At 37.5% G+C, this 25998-nt stretch overlaps 1 protein-coding gene across 1 annotated transcript in view; it reads right to left on the bottom strand.

The window, feature by feature from the left end:
* na (sodium leak channel non-selective protein na) overlaps nt 1–25998 on the bottom strand; it is a 48708-nt gene that overhangs the window by 7449 nt on the left and 15261 nt on the right. The window contains exons 20-44 of the mRNA XM_080146983.1: nt 25336–25406; nt 24517–24603; nt 23771–23833; nt 23303–23389; nt 22101–22190; nt 21370–21422; nt 20836–20931; nt 20459–20552; nt 19562–19607; nt 18557–18607; nt 17975–18018; nt 17435–17480; nt 17004–17133; nt 16251–16412; nt 15671–15791; nt 5969–6090; nt 5410–5469; nt 4797–4925; nt 4334–4496; nt 3836–3979; nt 3159–3325; nt 1912–2021; nt 1457–1590; nt 843–941; nt 160–234 (exon numbers count right to left, since the gene is read on the bottom strand). Coding sequence (XP_080003109.1) covers nt 160–234; nt 843–941; nt 1457–1590; nt 1912–2021; nt 3159–3325; nt 3836–3979; nt 4334–4496; nt 4797–4925; nt 5410–5469; nt 5969–6090; nt 15671–15791; nt 16251–16412; nt 17004–17133; nt 17435–17480; nt 17975–18018; nt 18557–18607; nt 19562–19607; nt 20459–20552; nt 20836–20931; nt 21370–21422; nt 22101–22190; nt 23303–23389; nt 23771–23833; nt 24517–24603; nt 25336–25406 — 2444 coding nt within the window. The remainder of the gene's footprint in view (nt 1–159; nt 235–842; nt 942–1456; nt 1591–1911; nt 2022–3158; nt 3326–3835; nt 3980–4333; nt 4497–4796; nt 4926–5409; nt 5470–5968; nt 6091–15670; nt 15792–16250; nt 16413–17003; nt 17134–17434; nt 17481–17974; nt 18019–18556; nt 18608–19561; nt 19608–20458; nt 20553–20835; nt 20932–21369; nt 21423–22100; nt 22191–23302; nt 23390–23770; nt 23834–24516; nt 24604–25335; nt 25407–25998) is intronic.

Genomic DNA, 25998 nt, shown 5'->3' with positions numbered 1-25998 from the left:
AAAGTAAAATATGAAATGTCTGTATGTAAGTCCGCTTAGTTTGAAAATGGAAGGTTTTAGGCCATAGAGTTAGTGGGTGCAACACTCATCCTATAGCTTAAATAAAAAATAAAAAAGCTAGGTACAAAGCCACTATATCAAAACTATTTAATTTCCTGTTAGAGCATAGCAAGTAATCAAGGTGAACATTCCCATGATAATGAAGAAACTCTTATACACTGATACACCAACAGTCTAAATTCAAATAAACCATTAGGATAAAAAACAACAAATTTTAATACAGTAAAAGTATAGAAGATATTGAGTTAATGAGAAGGCAAAGGTGAATCATTTTAACTATGATAATTTCAACCATATCATTTTATAATTTTTTATCTAAATTTATTTTTTCTTTTACTACAAATCCCTAAGAAACCAGGGGGATCTAAAGGGATAATACAAAGGCCGATAATTGATGTCCATCCCCAATCATGAAATAATTAAATTACCCCTTCTGTAGATTAGAAATGGTGGTTGAAACGTTTGGACATTCGACATAATAAACCAATCAATCAAAATTCAACAAAAGTTTCTAAGGTTGTTAAGCCAACGAAGAAGAAAACGTTATTATAAAGTTATGGGGAATTGTGTAATAAACAGTCCAATATTCCCTTCCTCCCTTCTAAGAAACAACTTCTAAAGTCATATTTTTTTCAATTTTGAAATGAGGTATTTTGATTCAATTTTCTACTTAAATAACAAAAAAAAACATGACTTAATCTAATATAATTTGATTAAATTAGGACTAAAATGTTGTACATACTTGAATTTGAATTAAAGTAAAGCTTTTCCACTAAAATTACCTTAATCAGCATGGAGAGTGTAGCATGTTTAGTTGTGATAGTAGCAAATCTCAAGATGATTGAAGAATATCCAAAGATAATAATTGTTTCACTACTGGCCTGAAAGTAAAACAAAACAATTATACAAATATTGGAGAACATATTTTTAAAAAACCCTGATAAAACCAGACCTTATGTACATAATGTAGAGCATTTGATAGTGTTTCACTTAAAACTACAGTGTTTAATTATTTAATAAATCAACTCTTCTGATATTACTAGAGCATTTGATGGTAATCTATAATACAAAGTTACCTTTAAAGTAGGAATTAGTACACTCTATATGACACCCAACAGAGTTCAAGTATTTCTTTTAAATTTTGATTTTATGATACAACAAGAGCATTTGATAGTGTTACCCTTCAATGTATAATATAAAACAATTCAAATGACTATCAACAGATTAAAGTTGAATTAACTTTTTAAAATTTTGATTTTATGATATGACTCGAACATTTGATAGTGTTTACTCTCAAAGTATGACACGGACAAGGCTTACAATTGACATACAATTTTTTAAATTTTATCTTAAATTATGATTTAATGATATGACTAGAGCATTTGACACTGTTTACCTTTAAAGTATGATGCAAAACAATCCAAATGACGCCCAACAGAGTAACTGTCAGGTCCAACTTGTTCCTAGAAGAAAGTAGATAACCACTGGGACTGAAGGCAATCATCTTCATGATGACCTCAACTACGAAAATACTGAAGAAAGGATTGTATCATTTGACAGATTGTTTATCATTAGAATTTTTATTGTTGAAAATGTTAAACTTTTGAGTGAATCTAGGTAGGCATGAGGGAGAAATTAGATTAATTGTGTTGACATACAATTTCAATAGATTGTCAACTTAATGGTGTTTGCTAAAAGTGGACATGGCTGACATATTGTTGACATCAAAATATCAAAATAACATTAAGACCCCAGTTTTTCAATATGCTAAATTTTAGATTAAAATTGGAGGTGAAAGAATTGTACAATTACATTTAAACAAAAGTTTAGATCAATTTTGAAATGAAATATCCCTGTTGAGAGCAGAAGCCACTGTTGTAATGTAGCTGTTCCATTTTATTTCCTCTTGCCAGTTCACGCACAGTAGTAAGGAATTCACTACTACTACTATTACTATGAACCTAAAAAATAATATATATAATATAAAAGCAGTCATAAATAGTAAATCTAAAATTCTCTTTGTCTGTTCGTCAGTCCATCTGCCTATCATGCATTAAGGAAAATTTAATTTTCTCAGCTACTATTTAAGATAGATTCTGAAAATTTTAGGGGATGATTCCGAGAATTAATAAGAATCCATTATATAATTTTGCTTGGTCCGTTTCTCTGCCGGACATCATGCTTCAAAAGACAAAGAAACTTTGTTCTATAAAGGTTTCATTATTTGTTATCTGATTCTATGATTGATTGTATATTATCTGAACATCTGATCTACAACTCAAATATTGTTTTTCTACTTGTGTTAGTAGTATTCCTCAGGGAGTAAGGGAGGGGAAAATGGGCAATTAATTCAATATAAGAGTTATCAAAGAAAGGGCATGAAATCCAGTTTAATCCAATAAATTTGTAGGAAATTATAAAGGGATTGTTAATTGAATAATAGATTTCCATAGCGTCATGTAAAGTGAAATCACAACTTGTTTTTGATGAAATATATTGAGGTTTTTTGGTGTGATTTTTATATTAAAAGATTATTGGACCCGGCCAGCTGCTAGCAAGAATATGACTGCCCCTTTTATTCTGTTTATTTCCCTTGCCCGTTGCCCCCACCTCCCTTCTCCTTTCTCCCAGTCTGCTACATTCCAAACTAACACAACGAGTGTTTATTTCCCTTCCCCCCACTTCCCTTATCCCTTCTCCCCGTCTGCAATATTCAAAACATACATAACGAGTAGCAGCATTCTATGCGCAAGTCCCCAAACTCAGTCAGAAATTGCTAAATTCTTGCACATTCCCTTTAAGCCAGTCCCCAAAGTCTGAGACTCCTAAAAATTGAATATTCGATCCATTGTCCCCTCCCTTACTCCCTGAGTATTCCTAGTTAAATAAGATACGTTTCTCCATGGTGGAAACATACAGACGAAAAGATCAAATATTAAGATTTTACCTTTTGAATAAAGTAGTATATAAAATTATGTGTAATATCAAAGATGAAAACTTGAAAAATGTTATTTTTTTGGATTGAGGAGGAAAAATTTGAAATATTGAAACAAATATAAAGTAAAATGCATCGTTGCTAACAACTAAAAAAAACTTGCCTTTTGAAGAGAGTAGTCTGTGTAACATCATAGATACAAGCTTGAAAAATGTTATTTTCAGGTTTTGGTGGAACATGTAGGGGTTGGGCAATTTTCAACCTTTTCTTCAAATCAGACCAACGCATCTGGTCCACTGTAAGAAGAGCTGTACCTTTGTTTTCTCTGTAGATTAGTTTTGAATCATTTTTAGAACACAAAGTATATGTTTTTTTTATGAACGGATAGAGAATATATGGATAAGTGTTTCTCCCAGCTGGCTAATATAACTATTGAGAGCAGGATTAGGGGATCCCATTTCTTATATGGTGCCTTACACCAACAATAAAACTGTCCTTACTATGTGCTATGACGGTACAATCAGTAATATCTTTAGCATTGCTACTCACAAGAGCTGTGATTATGAAAACTAATTCCATTTGAAATTGGTAAAAATTAGGATATTTATGTGGCGTAATGTTGGCGAAAATGTTTTTAGAATCCTAGTCCCTGGCAACCAATAAAATAAGTTCCCATTCCTATAATTAGCTATAATATCATAAATTAACCCCAATGACAGCCGCTCGATATTTTGTAATTGTTGAAAATTACATTTTTTGTGTAATAAAAGTGGTCGCTATTATAGGTTTAAAAATTAAAAGTTATCGCAAATATAGGTATTAAATGATTCCATTCCTGTAATTAGCAATGACAACGCCTACAAACAGAGTGAGACCAATCATAGATCCCAGAAATACGTACAGATGTATGTAAATAGCGTAGCCAGCTCCCATCTTAGCCACTATCACGTCACGTAGGTCTACCCACCCTTTGTAGGATAATACCTAAACAGAATTAGGTATAAAGAAATTAATACATAAGGTACATCCATCTTTAGATTAACAAATAGATTAACACATCCATATATAAAGCAACACAATGTTTGTCAGTATGTAACAAAGGATCTCGCTTATCGCTGAACCGATATGGTTCTTTTTTTTTAGTGAAGCTTCTTTTATGTCCAGGGAAGGTTTACAATTATTATGGAGGAGGATACTAACATCCTCTCAAGAGAATTTGCCCCAAGGAATCACCCTCTAAAAAAACTAGAGGCATCTGATTATTAAACAGAGAGTAATATATAAATTGATTTAAATGTATAATTTCTTTTCAGAGAAGCTTAATCTAAGTCTACTCACCTCAAAAAGGGCCAACATGGCTGCTCCGATATTATCAAAATTAAATCTTCTGGGGTTCCTCCACACCCTGGGGGCTAGGAGGGAGGGGTGTGACTCCCCCTCCCTCAGTGGCAGGTGCATCTTTGTCACAAATAGTTTGGCGTGATACACCCCGTGACATTCTATGTAAGACATACTTTTTTTTAAAGGAAAGCATTTCTGCAATTAGGGTCGATCCGTACGTCAATCTGTACATTACGGATAGCTTTTATAGTTAATTTGTGCATGTTAGACTTGTCCTATCGTTTTCAAACTTGGCATGATGATTTCTGTAACAGTTAAGTATAATTTAGAGACCGAAGCAACTCTGTAAATGGTAAAAAAAGAATAAATATTTATGTATCCCTTTTCACGATAAGCCTAACCAATTTTCAGCGTGTTAAAAAAGTATACAAAAGGTTTGTTAATAAAGTACATTGTTCCTGATCTATTCTTGATTGTAACATCGTTACAGGAAGCAAACTCCTTTCCAAATAGATGGACTCCATAGTTGGCGAATATAAACATCAGAACTATAAGAAGCACTGACACAAGAAATATTTCTTTAAATCCTGTTTAATATAAAATATATTCTAGTTTTTTTCTGTAATTTTGGTAGGTCCGTTCGTTCGTTAATGATAGCTCTTATTGTAAATTTAGGCATGTTATGAGAATGTCCGACGTCCATTTAAACATTTTTAATAGCATTTTTTAATGTAAAATGATTATTTTATACTATTCATCTGTTTCTTTGGAACAATGATTCCTAAGACAACAAAGAACAATGTTATTATCGAAGCATCTCTATAATTAAGTTATAATCTCCTTAAACATTTTCATTTTTGCAACAAATTAACTTACAATTTTGTTTAGATAATGTTCCATACAACGTTTTAAAAAATTATACCATTCCTCAGATTAAAATTATCAGTGAAAAAGTTTGGGCACTGAATGTTTGTACCAACCAATCAAGATTTATTAGAAGTGCCAAAAAATGAAAATACATTTTTATAAAACTTTGGGTACCAGCAGCAATTTTTCTAGAATATAATTTTCCTTTGCAAAGTTCAGAAACAACTTTTCTCATATGGGGCACAAGAATGAAGATTCGCAATGGTCTGAAATAGAAGTTTTATAAGTTTAAAAAAAAAATATTGGGAAAGTATTATAAAAATTGTGTACTAGTTAACGATACGCAATTAATAAACATGGTAGATAGATAATAAAAAAATATATTTTGGTTTAAAAACAGAATCATACATAATTTTAGTATTGCTTCAACAATACTGAGTAAAAAATTACGTTTTACCCAAATACCGACGAACCAAATAGCGAAAAAATAAATCAGCACTTAAGGAGTCGAATGCCAGGGCCTACAAAACTGGTATTGATTTTATTATTTTTATTTCTTTATTGATAGAAAAATACAATGCGATACATGATTTTTCACTTTGGCTATTGATTTGTTCCAGAACAATACTAGACTAGTTATTTATCGCATCGTATTATGGACAGCTGAAATTGTGGGAAATTATTTGTAATGCGATACTATGTATGATTTTTTCTTTATAAAGGACATACAAACAGACGGACAGACAAAGTGAGTAGAAAATATACCTGAAACATCTGAGGATCATGAACATCTGTGCCAGAGAAGCAGGTTTAACCTCATCTGGCATCCACAGCAACCACACAAAGTTTACAATGAATATAAACAGATCCATAATCCCACTTAGATCCTGAAAGAAAAAGAAAAGCGGCTCAAAAGTGGTCAAAAAGCGGTCAGGCTGTCAATATTGATAAATGATTAAACATGCTCAATAGTTAAGAGAATCTTCACTAAAAATTTCAGAACTATATCTTTTATATCCGTCGAGAAATAGCAACCAAACAAAGTTTTCATTGAATATAAACAGATCCATTATCCCACTTAGATCCTAAAAAAAAGAAAAACGGCTGGAAAATGGTCAAAAAAGGGTCAAGCTCCCAATGTTGATAAATGCTTAAACATGCTCAATATTTAAGAGAATCTTCACTAAAAATTTCAGAACTATATCTTCTATAGTTTCCAAGAAAAAGCAACTAAACAAAGTTTACATTGAATATAAACAGACCCATTATCCCACTTAGATCCTTAAAAAAAAGAAAAACGGCTGGAAAGTAGTCGAAAAGCGGTCAGGCTGCCAATGTTGATAAATGCTTAAACATGCTTAATAGTTAAGAGAATCTTCACTAAAAATTTCAGAACTATGTATTATATAGCCGTCGGGAAATAACAACCAAAGTTTACAATGAATATAAACAGATCCTAAAAGAAAAAGAAAAGCGGCTCAAAAGTGGTCAAAAAGTGGTCAGGCTCTCAATGTTAAATGCTTAGACATACCCCAGAGTTAAGAGAATCCTCACTAAAAATTTCAGAACTATTTATTTTATAGCCGTCGAGAAATAGCAACCAAACAAATTTTACAATGAATATAAACATATACATTATCCCACTTAGATCCTAAAAAAAGAAAAACGGCTGGAAAGTGGTCAAAAAGCAGTCAGACTGCCAATGTTGATAAATGCTTATGTGGTATCCGCCTAGGGTAAATGGCAGACACCAGAGTTCGAATAAAGACTACGGCAGTGTGAACAGACGTGGACACCTTACTATAGAGAAGCTACGCTTCTCTAGCATTCACTAGACAAGAATCAACATCTATTTCAGTTGTCACTTTATTGAAGGTTTAAAGGATACTAAAGCTATATACAACAAACAATAACTACATGGATAGGAATAAATGATCATAACATAAAAGCATTATAATGCATATACAATAGTCAGTTTGGGCAATCATGATTCCCCATCCCTGGAAAGGGTGGGGGGAATTAAGAATACAGTTAACCATAATATAAATACATATGGATTAGGAATAAAGATAGTTAAAGATAAATCATACAGTAAAACATAGATAATTGCAATGGTTAGGTAGATGGCTATCCCTGTCTGGGGCAGGCAGGATAGCCCATGGAGCAGCACAATAGGTAGATAAGCATAGAGGGGTTGAGTGGTAGGTCTGGGTACTAAAGAGGGAAGGTTTGATGATTACTTGTGACAACAACAGTCTGTGTGGGGGTGATTCTATCAGGTGAGGGCAGGTTTAGATCCTTTATCCTCAGGGTTGAGGTGGTGCTGATAACTTGGTGGTTGAAGGGGAAGGTTCCGTTGCTTAAGATGGGAGAGGGAGGGGTAACACCCCTCCCTCCATTTGCAGGACAACTGAGAGATGAAATCAGTACCGTTATCTGACATATTTTCAGGTGGCTTTATAATTGTAGAATAACAGGATTTAGCTAGGTGCGTAGCATCACTATAATGTCTTGGTTTCTGCATGGTCCAGAGCTGCCGCATACCACAACTCTCCCCTCGGAAGGCTGGAGGGGTTGTCTGCACCGCCAGACTTCCGACAGTGGTTGCGGCCTTCAGTTTGTTGTCCTTGTGGAATGGGTCCGCCAGGATACCAGTTGCTGGACGGTGGTGGACTCCAGCCCTCCCCAGGTCTAACGGAATCGGCTATATCTGCTGGAGTAGCTGGTAATGTTGGATATTCTGGCCGTTGGATGTGTACCTCTGAGGCCACCCTGGCAACCTCCAGGGGTGGCACAGCACATGAGGGGGCTTGGACCAACAGCCGCCTGGTATACACCTCTTCAGGCTTCTCCACTGGGCTGGTGGTCTCCATCGTGTTGGTCACCTTGCTGCTGGCAGGCTGGCTACTGGATGCAGGCGCAGTTTCTTCGCCCTCGGGGCTGGTCAGGTTCATTCGGCTTCCAGGGTCTCTGTCAACGCGGGCAGGTGGTGGTTGCCATACTGTAGGAGCGTTGCCTCCTTCAGGCTCATTCTGGACATTGGCAGGGTGGTGCATGGCAGTCCGACCTGCGGGGTAGGGAAAGGTAACAGTCCATCCTTTATGCCGGAGGCTGTCTTGGATCTGCAAGGGTGGCTCCGCTCTAGTTGGCTGGGAGACAGGCCCATCCATGGACACTGCTGCTGGTGGACTGGAGGCACAAGGCTCCGGATTTCCTCCCCTAGCCTGAAGGGGTCCAGGCACATTGTCTCCATCTTGGGTAGATATAATTGTTGGGGATCCTCTACTTCTATGGTTAGGCTCGGCACTTGGCGCATCTAGTTGTGTTACTCCCCAGGCAGCGGTCAAAGCTTCTTCAGTTTGGCTGGTAATGGCTGATACCCTGGCTCCTGGGGCAGATGCATGGGGCGCAGGCAAGTTTGGCCCAGCCCAAACTTCCTGGTACACCAGTGCAATACAATTACCCTGGCTTGGTTGAGGGAGGTAGACAGCTGGATGCAGTTGAGGGTGAGGGACAGCTGGACTCTCCCTGCTGGCTGGGGGCTCTGGCTGGCTGGGGGTGACGGGTGTCACCCCTTCCTCTGGGGCTGCGGGCTCATTCCGGGGTCCAGGTATCTCGGTGGCGGCGACGGTTGTCGCCCCAGGCACCAGTGTGGGGGCGCTGGATAGCACCCCCCAGTCTTCACAGGGGTCCAGGTCTCTCGGTGGCGGCGACGGTTGTCGCCCCAGGCACCAGCGTGGGGCGCTGGATAGCTACCCCCAGTCTTCACAGGTGGCGGCGACGGTTGTCGCCCCAGACATCAGCTTGGTGGTGCAGGGAAGCACCTCTCGTTCCTTCCAGGTGGCGACGCCAATTGGCGTCCCATACATCGACACAGACTCCTGGGTAGCCGCGGCCCCAGCGGCGGCAGCTAGTTGGGGTGACGGCTGGGCATCTCCCTCCAGGTGGACCTGGGTGGCAGACTGGTTGCATGCAGGTTGTTGGGCGGCCTGGTGTTTCTTCATTGCCCGGTCCCAACCGGTTCTACACTTGGCGGCTGTGTGGCCGTTGAAGCGGCAGCGCCCCTTCGTCCAGCTGGGTCCCATCAGGCCGGCTTCCCCAGGGTGTATCAACCTGCCAGGTCTCTCCTCCTCCAGTTGGGGCACCAGCTGACAAACAGGGTCTCCCCTACTAGGGGTCAGGCGGTGCTGGGCTGCTTGTGGTGGCTCCTTGGTTACATTCAGCCTCCTCTCCATACAAACAGGTTCCTTCCATCCAACAGCGGCTCTCCTCCCCTGGGTGGCGAGGCCAGCCTCGGCCTTAGCTTCTGCAGGTGCTTCTCCACATGAGGGATCCTGCCTCTGGGTATGCCAGGTGGTTGGTAGCAAAGGCCGTTGATGGTGCCAGTCGGAAAGGGGGCTATGATCTCTGGGGGGTACCTGTGGCCAGTGTGTGGATAGGTACCCACAGGTGGACCAGCAAGGCCCAGAAGATGCCATACTGATGGTAGCCTGAACTGTATTCCGGACTGTCAGCAGACTGTTGGTAGCCACCTGAGTTGGGCCAGAGTTGCCAGCTGGTATTGCGTCCCTGCCAGGCTCCGTCAGCTGCTGGTGGGGAGCCCCTGCGGTGGTTCTGGTTTTGGCAAGGGGTGGCCTTCTTATTGACTTCCCTAGTTGGAGCTCTGCATCCTGGTGGGCCTCCATCTTCAGCAGCATGGGGGAACTTGGCTGGGACATGTGCAGTGGTTCAACAGAGTAGCGGCATCTGGTCTTGGAGTGTGGGGTAACAGCCTCACTGCTGCTGGTCAACCCTGCTCCCTCCGTGCTGGGTAAAGTCTTCCACTGCAGCAGGTCACCAGTCCCCATCCTTAGGCCGGTCCCCAGTCGTTCCATGCCTGGGGGCTCCCAGGGAGGCTTGGGTGGCGGCTCCCCCACCCCCAGGTACGCGTCGGGCATCTGGGTGAAGAGCCTATTCCCCTGGGACAGCTCCCCATCCTCCAGATTGGTGAGGCCAGTGCCAGGGAGGACCTTTCCACCCCAGAAACAGGTGGTACTGGCCCTAGGGCTGGGCCCCTTTGAAGTCTCAGTTCTGGTAGTAGTGTCCATCTTGGGGCTGGCCACTAAGTCTCTGAAGCTTGTCACCTTCTCATTAGGCTCAGTTGCATCGTTCAACACCCCCAGGAGGACACCTACAGGTTCAGCAATCCCCAGTCCAGTATTGCTATTTCTCGTGCGTTGAGCACCAACTGAACAGGAGCGGTGCAGCGGACATTCAGTCACCCTTCCAGACAAGGGCATCTCAGGGACCAGGGGTCTGTGACCTGGCATGTGTTTGATGTTCACTGTACTCAACACAGTAGGCCAGAGTAATAACAGAAGCAGTATCGTGTATGGAGAAGCAGAGAGTGGTGGGGTACAGATGTTGGTGGTTCTGGTCCAAATGAAGACTTCTGTCCACCACAGTGTCAGCAGCAGGCCTAGGCACACAGTTAATGCCCAATCATGAATGTCTTCTATTTCCGCACGTCGGGCTAGGGGCTGCCAAGTTCTTATCTTGTAGATGTAGGAGCAGAGTAGAGTAGCCGCGCCGCAAGGAGGTTCGAGCCGGCTCACCCCTAATATAAATACTATAGCTGTGTAATTAGGGTGGTAATCCACGTAGCCGTAGGCTCGGTCCTCCTGGCTCCAGAGTTTCTGTGGCTGGCGCGTCCCCATGATAAGTAGCAGGGGGTTGGTCTGTTGGTGCCAGCGTCTTGTTTAACTGTTGAGCTTGAGTTGTTCTCCTTTCCAGTATAGCTCTTGATTTCTGTGATAACCAGCGGATCTTAGCTTAAAGGTAAAAGGAATATGTTAGGTATCCACAGATGTCTCTAGGAGCGTATCCGCTGGTAGATATATGGATAGGTAGGCTAACTATATATATATATATATATGGCTACACTCCCATATATATATATACGTGTATAAGAATATCCCCAGAGCTAGCTAGCTTTCCTCCTTGCTCCAAAAAAAATCACGCTTCCTCTGTATAAAGTTCACAACTATGAGGTCGATGGTCCAGGTACACACCACCACTGCCCAGTGTGGGGCATCAAGTCAGGCTATGTCCACAGGGTGGGCGTACTTTCGTTCAGTTACCATATCAGTTTCCAGTGTTGTATGGTGGGGTTAGTATTCACTTACTTGCACCCATGATACAAAAAAAAACAACACTATTTGTCACTTGGGTATTTATATATATGCATATATTTGTTTCACTAACCACTCAGTTTTGAAGTAGAGTTGGCAGGGCTAGGAAGATGTTGAGGGTCTGAGCGGGTTTAAGGAACTGGTTTAATTTTCCTTATCACACTGTAGATAGGGAGGGAGGAACTTGCAAGTTTTTCTCCTAAAAAAAATATCTCTGTTGTATGCTATAGAGTGGCCCCTCTCCTGTGTGTGTGTGTGTGTGTGTGTGCGTGAAATCTCCTTTCCGTGCAGCGCGCTTACGCACTGTCAATCCGCGCACGCAGGTAAAACGCGCACTTATCCCTCAACTTGCTCTCTCGTTGGTCCGCTCTGTCTGTTGAATTTTATGATATTCCGCACTCCGTTGCGCTACCCGTAAATAGCGCTCTGTGATCCCGGTCACTAGCTCCACACCATGGGCGGACTTAGTCAAGTGTGGGTAGGAGGGGGGAAGCGCGTGAGGGGACGGGGTAAATCCGTCCGTTCCCCCTGTGAGGAAGGGGGGAATGCCGTGGGTTTGAGGCAACTGTGTAATGAGGTAATGTTGCCCTCTCTCCTTAATCCTAGGTTTATTTTTATATCACCTTGATTGTATTCTCTTCAATGGAGAGTGAGCCCCTCCCTTTCCTCTGAAATAAGGGGTGTATTGTTGTTGTGCTGTAAGCTTGAGGTAATTAGATTGGGTGTCAGGGCATTTGGTTATATTACATCTAGCTTCTATTTTTGTCCTTATCACAATTACATAACAGATTTGTTTACCAACCCTGTTCTATTTTTAGTTGTTATCACAATACACAGTAAATCCAAGCCTGTTCTATTTTTAGTTTTATCACAACACAACAAATTGTTTGCCAATCTTTGCTCATAAATCTATTGTTTAACCATCACACCAGGGTGGTAATCCCTGCAAATGTGATATAATATCTGTTTTTCTAGATGGGTGGCTGCGTTGTAGCCTCTCAGGATACTTGGAGTTGACGTAGTTTTCTCTGCTTTGGTGCACTACACTCGTATGTTGGCTCGCAGCTCGCAGCTATGTGGCGTGTTTCAGCCTATCGGCGGCAGGGAATGTCCCGTCCTGCTAGCGCCGCTTGCAGCTATGTGGCGTGTTTCAGCCTATCGGCGGCAGGGAATGTCCCGTCCTGCTAGCGCCGCTTATCCAAATCCAGCTGATGGCGGCAGGGAATGTCCCGTCCTGCTACCGCCACTGGTTCGGATCCTGCTATCTCTTGCAGTAAAATTGGCCTATTTTCAGCCGTTTACACTTATCTGGCTTGTTTCAGCCGGTCCGCAGGCCTGTTTCAGCCTTTTGAGCGCTCAATTCTCCGTTAGATGTCGGCGCTTCTCGCGGTTCTTCGTCAAGTTTCACTTCCACAACTGCCGGATGCAGAGTTAGACTTGCTGTCCAGGGTGGGTAATTCAGGTTGCTTGTGTCAGTTTTGCCAGTTTCACTGCTGGGAGTACCTTAGCCTCAGCTGCGCGTCTGCTCTACACTTGTGGTTCGCCGTAATCTCACACAGCTGTCACCAAAAGTTGTGGTATCCGCCTAGGGTAAATGGCAGACACCAGAGTTCGAATAAAGACTACGGCAGTGTGAACAGACGTGGACACCTTACTATAGAGAAGCTACGCTTCTCTAGCATTCACTAGACAAGAATCAACATCTATTTCAGTTGTCACTTTATTGAAGGTTTAAAGGATACTAAAGCTATATACAACAAACAATAACTACATGGATAGGAATAAATGATCATAACATAAAAGCATTATAATGCATATACAATAGTCAGTTTGGGCAATCATGATTCCCCATCCCTGGAAAGGGTGGGGGGAATTAAGAATACAGTTAACCATAATATAAATACATATGGATTAGGAATAAAGATAGTTAAAGATAAATCATACAGTAAAACATAGATAATTGCAATGGTTAGGTAGATGGCTATCCCTGTCTGGGGCAGGCAGGATAGCCCATGGAGCAGCACAATAGGTAGATAAGCATAGAGGGGTTGAGTGGTAGGTCTGGGTACTAAAGAGGGAAGGTTTGATGATTACTTGTGACAACAACAGTCTGTGTGGGGGTGATTCTATCAGGTGAGGGCAGGTTTAGATCCTTTATCCTCAGGGTTGAGGTGGTGCTGATAACTTGGTGGTTGAAGGGGAAGGTTCCGTTGCTTAAGATGGGAGAGGGAGGGGTAACACCCCTCCCTCCATTTGCAGGACAACTGAGAGATGAAATCAGTACCGTTATCTGACATATTTTCAGGTGGCTTTATAATTGTAGAATAACAGGATTTAGCTAGGTGCGTAGCATCACTATAATGTCTTGGTTTCTGCATGGTCCAGAGCTGCCGCATACCACACTTAAACATGATCAATAGCTAAGAGAATCTTCACTAAAAATTTCAGAACGATATCTTTTAAATCCGTCGAGAAATAGCAACCAAACAAAGTTTACAATGAATATAAACAGATCCATTACCCCACTTAGATCCTAAAAGAAAAAGAAAAGCGGCTCAAAAGTGGTCAAAAAGCGGTCAGGCTCCTAGTGTTGATAAATGTTTAAACATGCTCAATATTTAAGAGAATCTTTACTAAAAATTTCAGAACTATATCTTTTATAGCCGTCAAGAAATAGCAACCAAACAAAGTTTACAATAAATATAAACAGATCCATTATCCCACTTAGATCCTAAAAAAAGAAAAACGGCTGGAAAGTAGTCAAAAAGCAGTCAGGTTCCCAATATTGATAAATGCTTAAACATGCTTAATATTTAAGAGAATCTCCACTAAAAATTTCAGAACTATTTATTTTATAGCCGTTGAGAAATAGCAACCAAACAAAGTTTACAATGAATATAAATAGATCCATTATCCCACTTAGATCCTAAAATAAAAAGAAAAGCGGTTGGAAAGTGGTCAAAAAGCGGTCAGGCTCTCAATGTTGATAATGTTTAAACATGCTCAATAGTTCAGAGAATCTTCACTAAAAATTTCAGAACTATATTTTCTATGGTTGCCAAGAAAAAGCAACCAAACAAAGTTCAGCGTTAATATAAACAGATCCATAATCCCACTCAGATCCTAAAAGAAATAGAAAAGCGACTCAAAAGTGGTCAAAAATCGGCCAGGCTGTCAATATTGATAAATGCTTAAACGTGCTCAATAGTTCAGAGAATCTTCACTAAAAATTTTAGAACTAAATCATTTATAGCCGTCGAGAAATAGCAACCAAACAAAGTTTACATTGAATATAAACAGATCCATTATCCCACTTAGATCCTAAAAAAAAAGAAAAACGGCTGAAAAATGGTCAAAAAAGGGTCAAGCTCCCAATGTTGATAAATGCTTAAACATGCTCAATATTTAAGAGAATCTTCACTAAAAATTTCAGAACTATATCTTTTATAGCCGTCAAGAAATAGCAACCAAACAAAGTTTACAATAAATATAAACAGATCCATTACTCCACTTATATCCTAAAAGAAAAAGAAAAGCGACTGGAGAGTAGTCAAAAAGCGGTCAGGCTGGCAATGTTGATAAGTTTTTAAACATGCACAATACTTAAGAGAATCTTCACTAAAAATTTCAGAACATTATCTGTTATAGCTGTCCTGAAATAGCAACCAGACAAAGTTTAGATTGGATATAAATAGATCCATTATCCCCCACTTAGATACTAAATGAAACAAGGATTAAAACATCCATCCATAGGTATATAGCAATTGTTCAGTTGTCATAATAAAAGAAATAAGGATTAACGAAAAAAAATCCTGAATTATGTCTAATGTATATTTCTTTTATAGCATGACCGACAAAGCGACTGAAAAGTGGCCAAAAGTAGAGAAGAGAGAGAGAGAGAGAACCATTTCATAATTACAATGTAAAGTAAGTCAATTATATATATTACTAGCAGCTTCGTCCCTAGCCTCTAAGGGCTTCGCCTTATGAGGTAAGGGGAAGCCAACCCTCATACACTGCTACAGGCTACCCTCCTCCTGCACTGCTACAGGCTACATACTGCTACAGCCTACCTTAAAAAAATGGGCTTGGTGATTTTTTAGGGGGGTTGGGAGGGGCCCCCTCCAAGAAAATAGCCTAAAACCACCACAGGACCATTTGGTATATTCCATGAAGATTAGAATCCGATCGGTTCAGTGGTTACCATAATCTTAAGGGACGTACGGACAGACAGACATCATTTTACTTTGTAATGAGATATGCAATATCCGCGAATTCTATATCCATTTTTATATACCTTTAGCATCGCATTTGGTGTAAAAATAAGCCCCTCTGCAAATATCTTGACGGTCAACTCGACGGCCATTGACGTCACAAACACATAATCTGCTATTTGCAGCTCACTATTGTTCATCACCCTAAACATATCTTTTTTGAAATTTAAACTAAAGTTAGTTGTAAAGTTATTGACTTAATTCAGAATACATTTATACAATAAAGTGGAAAAAATATCTGTCTGTCTGTTTTTCGGCCTTATTTTTGTCTGTCTCTTTGTCATTCTGTCTTGTCAATCTACCTAACAATCAGTCTGTCAATCTGTCTTTTCATCTGTCTGTTAATCTGTATTTAATCTGTCTTTTTATCTGTTTGTTTGTCTTTTTGTTTGTTTGTCTGTCTGTCTTTCTGTCTGTCTGTCTTACTGTTTGTCTTTCTGTCTAATTTTTTTGTCCATTTGTTTGTCCATCTATTTTTCTATAATCTTGCTTTCTTTCTCATCATTAAAGAGAAGTCTTAAGTCCTAACAGGAAATAAGGCCTAACAGTATCTAGCTATCAATCTATATATCTACCTATCTATCTATTTATCTATAAACCTACCTGTAATGGGGAGTTTCAAATAGTTGAGAAACAGTAGTCAGCGTCGTAACAATGATCATAATCCAGTCCAAATAAGAGACCAGGCCCAATAGTTTGTGAATTGTCTTGAATCTCACTTTGCGCTCTTTGCCGGTGTGCGCGTTACGCAGCTGCGCGTCATACCTTAAAACAAAGACACCTATTTATATCTATGAATTTGGCAGAGACGTGCATAGAAATATCATATATCCAATAAAACTTACACCCACTCTTGATTTTTGTTCAAGGGGGGCGTTAAAATCGTTTTAGTCGTAAATTAATCACTATGAAAATAACATATTGATATAGAAAATGTACACTGGAGCGAAAATAAAGATAAATAATACATTTTTGTTGGCCAAGACCATCAGCGCTCAAACTTTTCCACCAATCTACAAAAGGGGTAATTTTTTTCACATAAATGTTGGTATTTATAAATCTAAGGGCTATTGTATATCCTGAAGGCCTCTAATAAATCCAAACACAAAATACATTTCCAGTATGGCTTCGAACCCGATTAATATTTGCTGGATTAGAACAAGTTTTTAGCCAATATGAAAAATCATGTATGGCATCATTATACAGCATTTTAAAGTTAGTGTGTTTTTCAACCTAATACCAAATACAGAAAACTTTTCATGAGTCTTACAAAACTGACTTGAATCTTATATTTGTTCATTTTAATATTGGCGGAAAGCTGTCTATTGTAGGATGTGATAAAAAACTAAAACAAACCTGGCATTCATGATACTTCTGCACATGCGTCTGAACTTGCTCTCACGTGGCACTACGAACAGAGGCCGGTCAAAGAATGGATGGTTCTCCCGAAGGTCGTCCTCCTTGCGGTTTCGCCTCATTTCCGCCTACTCGTAATTTAGTATTTTTTCATGATCCAAAAGGTCATAAAAGACCTAATAAGCATATAGAGAGGGGATACTGGACTGTGAATTACTCTGGTACTCAAAGTTTTATAAACCATTTATATTAATCGTATGATAAAAAAAACTAATTCAAACTAGAAGTGTCCAAACTTTTCTACTTTGAAAAGTTTGAAAACAACAAAACAAAATTCGCAAAAAGTATCGAAACTATTTGATTCAACAAATAAGATAACGTCGGTATAAAACTGGGTATTTATGTCCTGATACTTAAAATATACTTTTCCTGTTGGTGTTTTGCTTGGATCAACTTTATATCAAGATTCTGAGTTCTGTTTTATTTTTTATAGTTATACAATAGATATAATATATCTAGATAAGCCATCTGACACCATTTTTCGTCCTAAATAACCTAAAGACATACTGTCTAAATCTGCCAATAGGAAAATACTAAAGGTACATTCAAGACATCACATTGCATTGGTTGAAACATTTTACAGATCTTGGTAAGTAAGGACAACACAATAGCCCTTAACCACCCCAAAGCTTATATAAAAAGCTTTAAACCATATTAAGAGCTTTGTAAAACTTCCCTAAATAGAAAACTTAATGAATGTAGTAGTTTCAGAAATCTTAGGCTTCGGATAGAGTAATTATAAGTAAAATCTTCTTCAAAATCAAATTTACGGTCTTCTTTCCCCCTTTATTCACCATCTGATGTATCTCTGTGCACGTTTCATGTTTTTAAATGGACACACGTTTTAGTAACGATTATAGAGATGCTATTAATGACGCCCAAGCTTTTAAGTTTTTTTGTATAACTTTCCTTGTTTGACTCTGTATAGCAGACGCAGTGCTTGTGTTATTATTTCCTACAAACAAAATCATTTATTAATGATTATCAGTTATGGAGTGAACATTGAACTGTAATTTTCACTGGTGCCCAAAGTTTTATAAGTACTTTATCTTTTTAGTTGGTTTAAAGACTTTAGACACTTTTAAATTTTAATGTATTTAAAATTTTTGGGTCCTAACTAGGAATGTCCAAACTTTTCAACAAATAATTTTGATATACTGAATATTTATTAATGATTATCAGTTATGGAGGGAACATTGAAATGTAAATTTCACTGGTACCCAAAGTTTTATCAAGAACTGTGAATTTTTATTGTATTTAAAAATTTTTGGTCCAAACTAGGAATGACCAAACATTTCAACCAATAATTTTGATATACTGAAGATATCATTTTGTCTATCATCAGGATCTTTACAGGATCTGTGTCTGTCTAGAAAAAAAAATTAAAAAGTGGAGGTCGACTACCCCCCCCCCCTCCCCCCAATCCTACAAGTTCCCTAGAGGTCTCTTGAAGAATGATAAAGCAGGATAGATAAAAAGATAGTTTTTTTTACCTGTAACAATGTGGCCATTTTCTTTGACATTTTCATTTACACGGAAGGTTCCTAAAAGGATAATCTATAATATAAAGCAGAACGATGTTTGTTTGTTTGTTTTTCAGTTTGTATGTAGCAAAAGATCTCGCTAACCGCTGAACCGATCTGAACCTAACCCCCCAAAAAAGGAAAAATACCCCCCCCCAAAAAAAAAATTTGAAAAAAATTTCTGTAAAATCTAAAACACGAAAAATTTAATTCACCAACATATTACAAAAAAATCATTGGATATTACAATCATTATATTCTAAGATGCACGGAATTTTAGGATAGTCACAAAAAAATAGCATGTACCCATCGTATGACTTTTATTAGTAAATAAAAAATGCCCAAAACCATCCTGGGACCTGTGTGCAGCTTTCCTGAAATTGAGGCATGCATCGTTTGAATAGTTCGTGAGATCTTAACAGACAAACATTATTGTTTACTACTTGAATATGATGCTAGAGGTTACGCCCCCAAAAGCCTACATCCCATCTTATTGTGGGATGGGGAAGTCGAAACGGCTCCCGTCCCATATTAAATTTTGGTTTTAATTAAAAAATTTGGAGGGAGTATTTATTTCCAAGAGCGATATATCTTGGGAGGGTGGAGATAACATCCTTTAAAATAGTTATAAACCTTCCCTGGACCTAAAAGAAGATGTACTGTCGTTGGTTCGCGAGATTCTTCGCTACAGACACAAAAGCTTACTACTTTACATAATGTGATATAGCTAGATCATAAGAGATACTGAAATACTGAGACAGCGTTAAGTGGAACCAAAAAAATGACGTCATACAATAAAGTTGACCAATGAGAGGCCAATGTTAAAATTTATACTGGCCTATTATTTCCTGATTATTTCATATTTTATCTATGACTTCATTTTCTGGTGCACTTTGCTCTCTCTCTGAAATACTAGAAAGAGTGAATACTATAGGTATTCAGTTTTCAAGCAGATGCGTAAAAACAAGGACATACCTAATCTTTTGTTGAACAGCTGCGAGCCACCGCGACAAGATCTCTGTATCGAATAAAAACAATAATTTAAATAATTGAATATTTAGATTTTTAGCCATATGTGGTTAGTTGAAAGAAAAAGAAAAATACGGACAGACAGACAACAGACAGACAAACATACATACAACAAAAAGACAACAGACAGAAAATAACAAGACGACAGAAAGACAAACAGAAAGACAAACGGAAGGACAAAAAGAGAGATAAACAGACAGACAAACAGACAGACAAACAAACAGACAAACAGACAGACAAACAGACAGACAAACAGACAGACAAACAGACACACAAACAGACACACAAACAGACACACAAACAGACAGAGAAACAGTCATACAAACAAACAGACAAAGAGACAAACAGAAAAACAGACAGACAAACAGACAAACAAACAGCTAGACAAACAGACAGACAGACAAACAAACAGACAAACATACAGACAAAAATAGAAAGACAAACAGACAGATAAGCATACAGACAAGCAGACATACAAACAGACATACAAACAGAAAGACAAACAGACAAAAAACAGACAAAAAACAGACAGACAAACAGACAAAAAACAGACAGAAAAACAGACAAAAAACAGACAGACAAACAGGCAGACAAAAAACAGACAGACAAACAGACAGACAAATAGAAAGACACACAGACAGACAAACAGACAGATAAACAGACAGAGAAACAGACATACAAACAAACAGACAAAGAGACAAACAGAAAAACAGACAGACAAATAGAAAGACAAACAGACAGACAAATAGATAGACAAAAAGACAGACAAAGTTACTTAAACACAGACATATAAACAAACAGACAAACAGAAGATTTTTTTCATTAAAAATATTTTTTTTCCTGAACAGATTGGATGATATATTCAACAGTCTTCTGTTTGACCAACATTGTATTTTTCAACATCGGGTCCACGGGGTTTATTAGGTTCATTGGGCAACTAAGATTAGGTTAGGTTATGATGTTGATCTTAATATTAAAGTAAAAGAATAGAGGGGGCATTAGCTATATGTAACTCTTCCCTCAATGAAAGGACCCTGTCCAGATTTTTTATTGGGTCTTTGAAATCAGCATATAGCATCGGAAATATAAACACAGCCGAGTTCCTACAGAAGAATTAAAAACAATTTGCTAGCATCGAAACATAGTCTCTGGGCAGGTAGTTGTCTGGATTATCAAATATGTTTCTCATATTTTCCATAAAGATCAACAGAACAGCCTGCCTTTTAGTTTGTCTGATAAACTGATCGGCCTCAGAGGGTTGAATAACAATGGGTCCCTCCTCCTTCTCTCCCCTCTCATCTGTCTGTGAGATGAATCTGCCGCCATTTTGTTTTTTTATTCACAATCAATCAATCAAACATTTGTAAGAACAATATTTCGCGCGTTTTCAATGAAAAATAATCATTTTAGGCGCATAGTACCAAAAATGACTTAAAACAATTATGTGAATAAAAATAAAACATCCCTTGAGAGAAAACTTTCTCTGATTTTTGGAACAACATAATCAGTTGGGGTTCTTAAATTTATATTAAAGCATATTTAAGTTTAATAAGAATACCTAGACAATGTCCGTTAGTTTGTTTGTAAGAAGCGAAATGGAGGTACGTGAATTTCTCGGCTGCTATTCAAGGTAATCTAATTAAGATTTTTTTTTATGGCGATTCTGCAAATATTTTGCCCGTGATTTTATTCAAACAGTTTTAAATTACGTCAATTATATCATTTTAGAATAATTTGAAATGCTTTAATTCCTGTTTAGTTTTGCCATCAAGGGTCTCTGTGGAAATTTCTCAAAAATTCTCAACCTTTCCAAATTCATTTTATAATTTTGTCTTTTTAGGGGTTAAAGACATTGGTAAAAAAGATAAAAATAGCTAAATTTTATAGTAAAAATATTGTTTGTTGACAGTTTTAAAAGAATAAAATGTAAAAAGAAATAAAAAATGTCTTACTCACCATGGATAAGACAATGGGCGATGAATTAATGATACAAACCCAATGATAATAAACAAAATTACCCCTCCTGTAGATATAAATGATAGATTGAAAGACACTGCTAACAAATCAAGATTCAATAAAAGTACCCAATGTTCTTAAGTGAACAAATGAGAGATCTTGTGTTTAAACCTTTAGGGTATAGTCCCTTTCGTGGCAACGCACCTTAAGGGGCGATTATTCGTATTTTTAACAGTATCTTTTCTTCTATTTCTAGCGCCTGCGGGTAGCTCAACCCCGGCAGGGTAAATTGCCTAACCCTGTGGGGCAATCACCTAACCCAATATAACCTAACCTAACCCTATAAAAAGCCATTTTAAAAATACGACGAATCGCCCCTTAAGAGCGTTGCCAAGAAAGGGACTATTCCCAAACTTTGTGTGCAACAAGTATAATTAACAGTTCAAAGTCACCTCTCTCCCTGCATATTTACTCATTTATCTGCCATTGTCCTATCCCTTGACAAACAAAATTATAAAAAAATATTCCTATGAGGTAAATCTTCTTTGATATCCGAGGAATCTTCACGAAGTTTTAGCTGCTTGATTTTCTTAGCATCCTCATCCAATTCCAAATTATCCTATAAGATAAATTAGTATGGCTATTTTTTGTCTGAAGCTAAAGATCTCGGAAATTAATTGTCCAAAGGGTCTGAGATGGGTTCTTAAAAGATAATGCCGCGTTTTTTTTTTTGACATTTTTTACGCTATGAATAACAAGCGCGGCATTCGCGAAATCTAAACAGAGTATACAACTATTTATTTAATTATTTCGCTTTTTTTTGGTACAGCCTCTATAAAAGAAAAAACAAATTATCTTAAATCCATTTTTGCTGCATATTAATTAATATATCTTTTTAGAGCTATATTAGACATTATACAAATGGCTAAAATAATAATTTTAAAATTTTGAATTCTTAAGTTGTATACTCTGTTTAGATTTCGCGAATGCCGCGCTTGTTATTCATAGCGTAAAAATGTCGAAAAAACGCGGCATTATCTTTTAAGAACCCATCTCTGAGCTTTTTATGGAAGCTTTATAAATGTGTATTTTAGTTAACATTACTAACTCACACTCCCCTATAGACTAGGGGCGATGCAACTTGTCATATTATAAAAGAATACATTACAAAATCATTATTAAGAAAATTTTTATTGCATTTTAAGTTTGGTTTTGAATTCGTTGTCTTCAAGTGAGTAAAAAATAATGTGAAACGCAAAATTTTGGATAACTTCAATTCAACTTAAATTGGACCACGGACTGGCTTTATGAAAATGTAACTCTACATTGAACGGATAGACGAACATTCCATGATTTTAAAGTAGTTTTGCTGCTAATAATATACCATGGGTGATAACATCCATTTGTAGCGGAGTAAAATAAATCGTAAATTAATAACGGACAATCATAAAATAACTATTTAGTGGTCAAAGAGAGGAAGAAGAAATAGAATTATAAAAAATCATGAAACATTTATAAAAAGGGTTATTTTGACTTTTGTTGTCTGACGATGAACTGACAGACGAAGTAAGTTATACACTTGATGCTCTTTGGAAAATCAGCAACCTATCTCAAATAACAGCCAAAAATGTCATTACCCATATACAGTTATGGACTGAAGGACGAACGGACAGGAAAAAAGTAAATTATAGTATGGCTGTGCTACTAAAAATATCTTAAAAATATTCTTACCAAAATAACAGCAACAAAAAAGCTCATAACAATGAGTGTCACAAATAGATGATACAGGATGAAGTATACGGCTACAAATGGAGTAACCTAGATAGATAAATAGATAGATGAATAGATAATTAGATGGATAGATTAATGTACACATAGATAGATAAATTAACAAATAGATAATACAGGATAAAGTACACTGCTACGAACGGCGTGACTTGGTTAGATAAATAGATGATAAGATGAATAGTTAGATTGATAGGCTTAAAGATGGATTGATTAATTCAAAAAGATATGGTAAAGAATGAAGTAGATATATAGAAGATTAATAGATCTATATAGATGGATTGATTAATTTATAAAAAAGATGTTAGTGGATGAAATACACCGTGTACTAGCTGAGATGAATAGCAGCTGAGAAAATAGCGCTACGGACTAACAGACAGACGAACGGACAGACAGCGATAGATCTATACTAACCTGATGATGAGTTAATCTCATAGTTTTCTGCATTACTTCGGGCCATGCTTCCTGGGTTAAAACCTGCAAATAAAAAATTATGAGTCTATTTTTCTATTTGTCTGTCTCTTTGTTTGTCTGTCTGTTTGTGTTTCTGTTTGTCTTTTTGTTTGTCTGTACGTTTTTCTGTCTGTCTGTCTGTCTATTTGTATGTCTGTTTGTCTGTCTCTTTGTCTGTGTGTATGTCTGTTTGTTTGTCTGTGTGTATGTCTGTCTGTCTGTTTGTCTGTTTGTTTGTCTGTCAGTTTGTCTGTCTGTTTGTCTGTCTGTTTGTCTGTCTGTTTGTCTGTCTGTCTGTTCGTCTATTTGTATGTCTGTTTGTCTGTCTGTTTGTCTTTCTGTTTGTCTGTCTATTTGTCTGTGTGTGTGTGCCTGTTTGTTTGTATGTCTGTTTGCCAATCTGTTTGTCTGTCTCTTTGTTTGTGTGTATGTCTGTTTGTTTGTCTGTCTGTTTGTCAATCTGTTTGTCTGTCTGTCTATCTGTTTGTCTGTCTGTTTGTTCGTCTATTTGTAAATATGTCTGTTTGTCTGTCTCTTAGTCTGTGTGTATGTCTGTCTCTTTGTCTTTTTGTTTGTCTGTCTCTTTGTCAATCTGTTTGTCTGTCTGTTTGTCTATTTGTATGTCTGTTTGTCTGTCTGTTTGTCTGTCTGTTTATCTGTCTGTTTATCTCTCTGTTTGAATGTAACTCTGTCTGTTTATACAATACCTGGAACATTGACATCAAAGCAAAGGGGAAGGTTGAGAAGTTTTCCAAGTAAGTTACCCCATCATCTTCTTTCAAATTACAGAATAACTAAACATATAGATAGATTATTAGATGGATGGATAGTCATATGTGTACATAGAGAGGTAACTAGGTGACCACAATCAAGTAGATAGACAAATAATTATAATTAGATATAGCTAGATACACAGACAGACATGTGGATAAATGGATAGTCATAAAGACAGATAGATAGATGGATATACATACAGACAAATGAATAGAAATAAAGACAGATGGATAGATACAAACAGATAAATAGATGGATAGAGATATAGACAGATGTATAGACATACAGACAGATGGATAGATACAAACAAATGAATAGATGGATAGAGATATAGACAGATGGATAGACATACAGACAGATGGATAGATACAAACAGATGAATAGATGGATAGAGATATAGACAGATGGATAGACATACAGACAGATGAATAGAAATAAAGACAGATGGATAGATGGATAGACAGACAGACAGATTGATAGATAGATAACTTACCTGCATTGAAATACTAGAAGTTATAAGAAGTAAATACAGAGTAAACACAATGAAGTAGATAGATAAACATGAAAATACATGGATGGATAGATTAATAGACAGACAGACAGATTGATAGATAGATAACTTACCTGCATTGAAATACTAGAGGTTAATTAAAGTTAATACAGAAACACAATCAAGTAGATAGATAAACATGAAAATACATGGATGGATAGATTAATAGACAGACAGACAGATTGATAGATAGATAACTTACCTGCATTGAAATACTAGAAGTTATAAGAAGTAAATAGAGTGTAAACACAATCAAGCTTCCCAATTTCTTTCCTAAATACAGTTTAAATATTTTTTAGAGATTATACAAACTGTTAAGACTTAAGTCCGTCCGTGAAAAATATGTATATTCTTTATTTGTAAAAAAAATATTTAAAATTATTATCATTTTATGGAATACTAGTGGCTTCGCCCCAAGATACCAGTAGATAAGTTTTATTTTCGAAACTTGCCTAGAGAAAAACAGACACTTTACTACAGGGTCATTCAAGAGAAACGATAAAAAAAATAATTATGCATATAAAATAAATGATTATGAAAATGCTTTATATATTTGGAAAACCTATTGTGGGGCCTTTATGTTTCAAATATTTAAACATGATTATTTCAACAAATTATGCCCTAAAAACCGGTCATTTTCAAAAGCCTTTTTTAAAAAGATTTTTTTAAATTTTAATTGCGCGGCTTGTGTCAATAGTAGAAAAATGCTAAGCATACCGTTAGAATCAGCATAAGCTCTAGTTTTTGAAAATATAATACTGGTTTTGTGCTATTTGTGGTTTAGGAGCTACGTTGAAAAATATGAGAAAAAGATTGAAAAGTTTTAAGTAATTGGACAAACTAACATCCTACAAATTAGTCCCAT

This window comes from Acartia tonsa, chromosome 14 (genome assembly GCF_053477335.1).
Source record: "Acartia tonsa isolate MP-2025a chromosome 14, ASM5347733v1, whole genome shotgun sequence".
Taxonomy (NCBI): domain Eukaryota; kingdom Metazoa; phylum Arthropoda; class Copepoda; order Calanoida; family Acartiidae; genus Acartia; species Acartia tonsa.
This window is presented reverse-complemented; position numbering and strand designations above follow the sequence as displayed.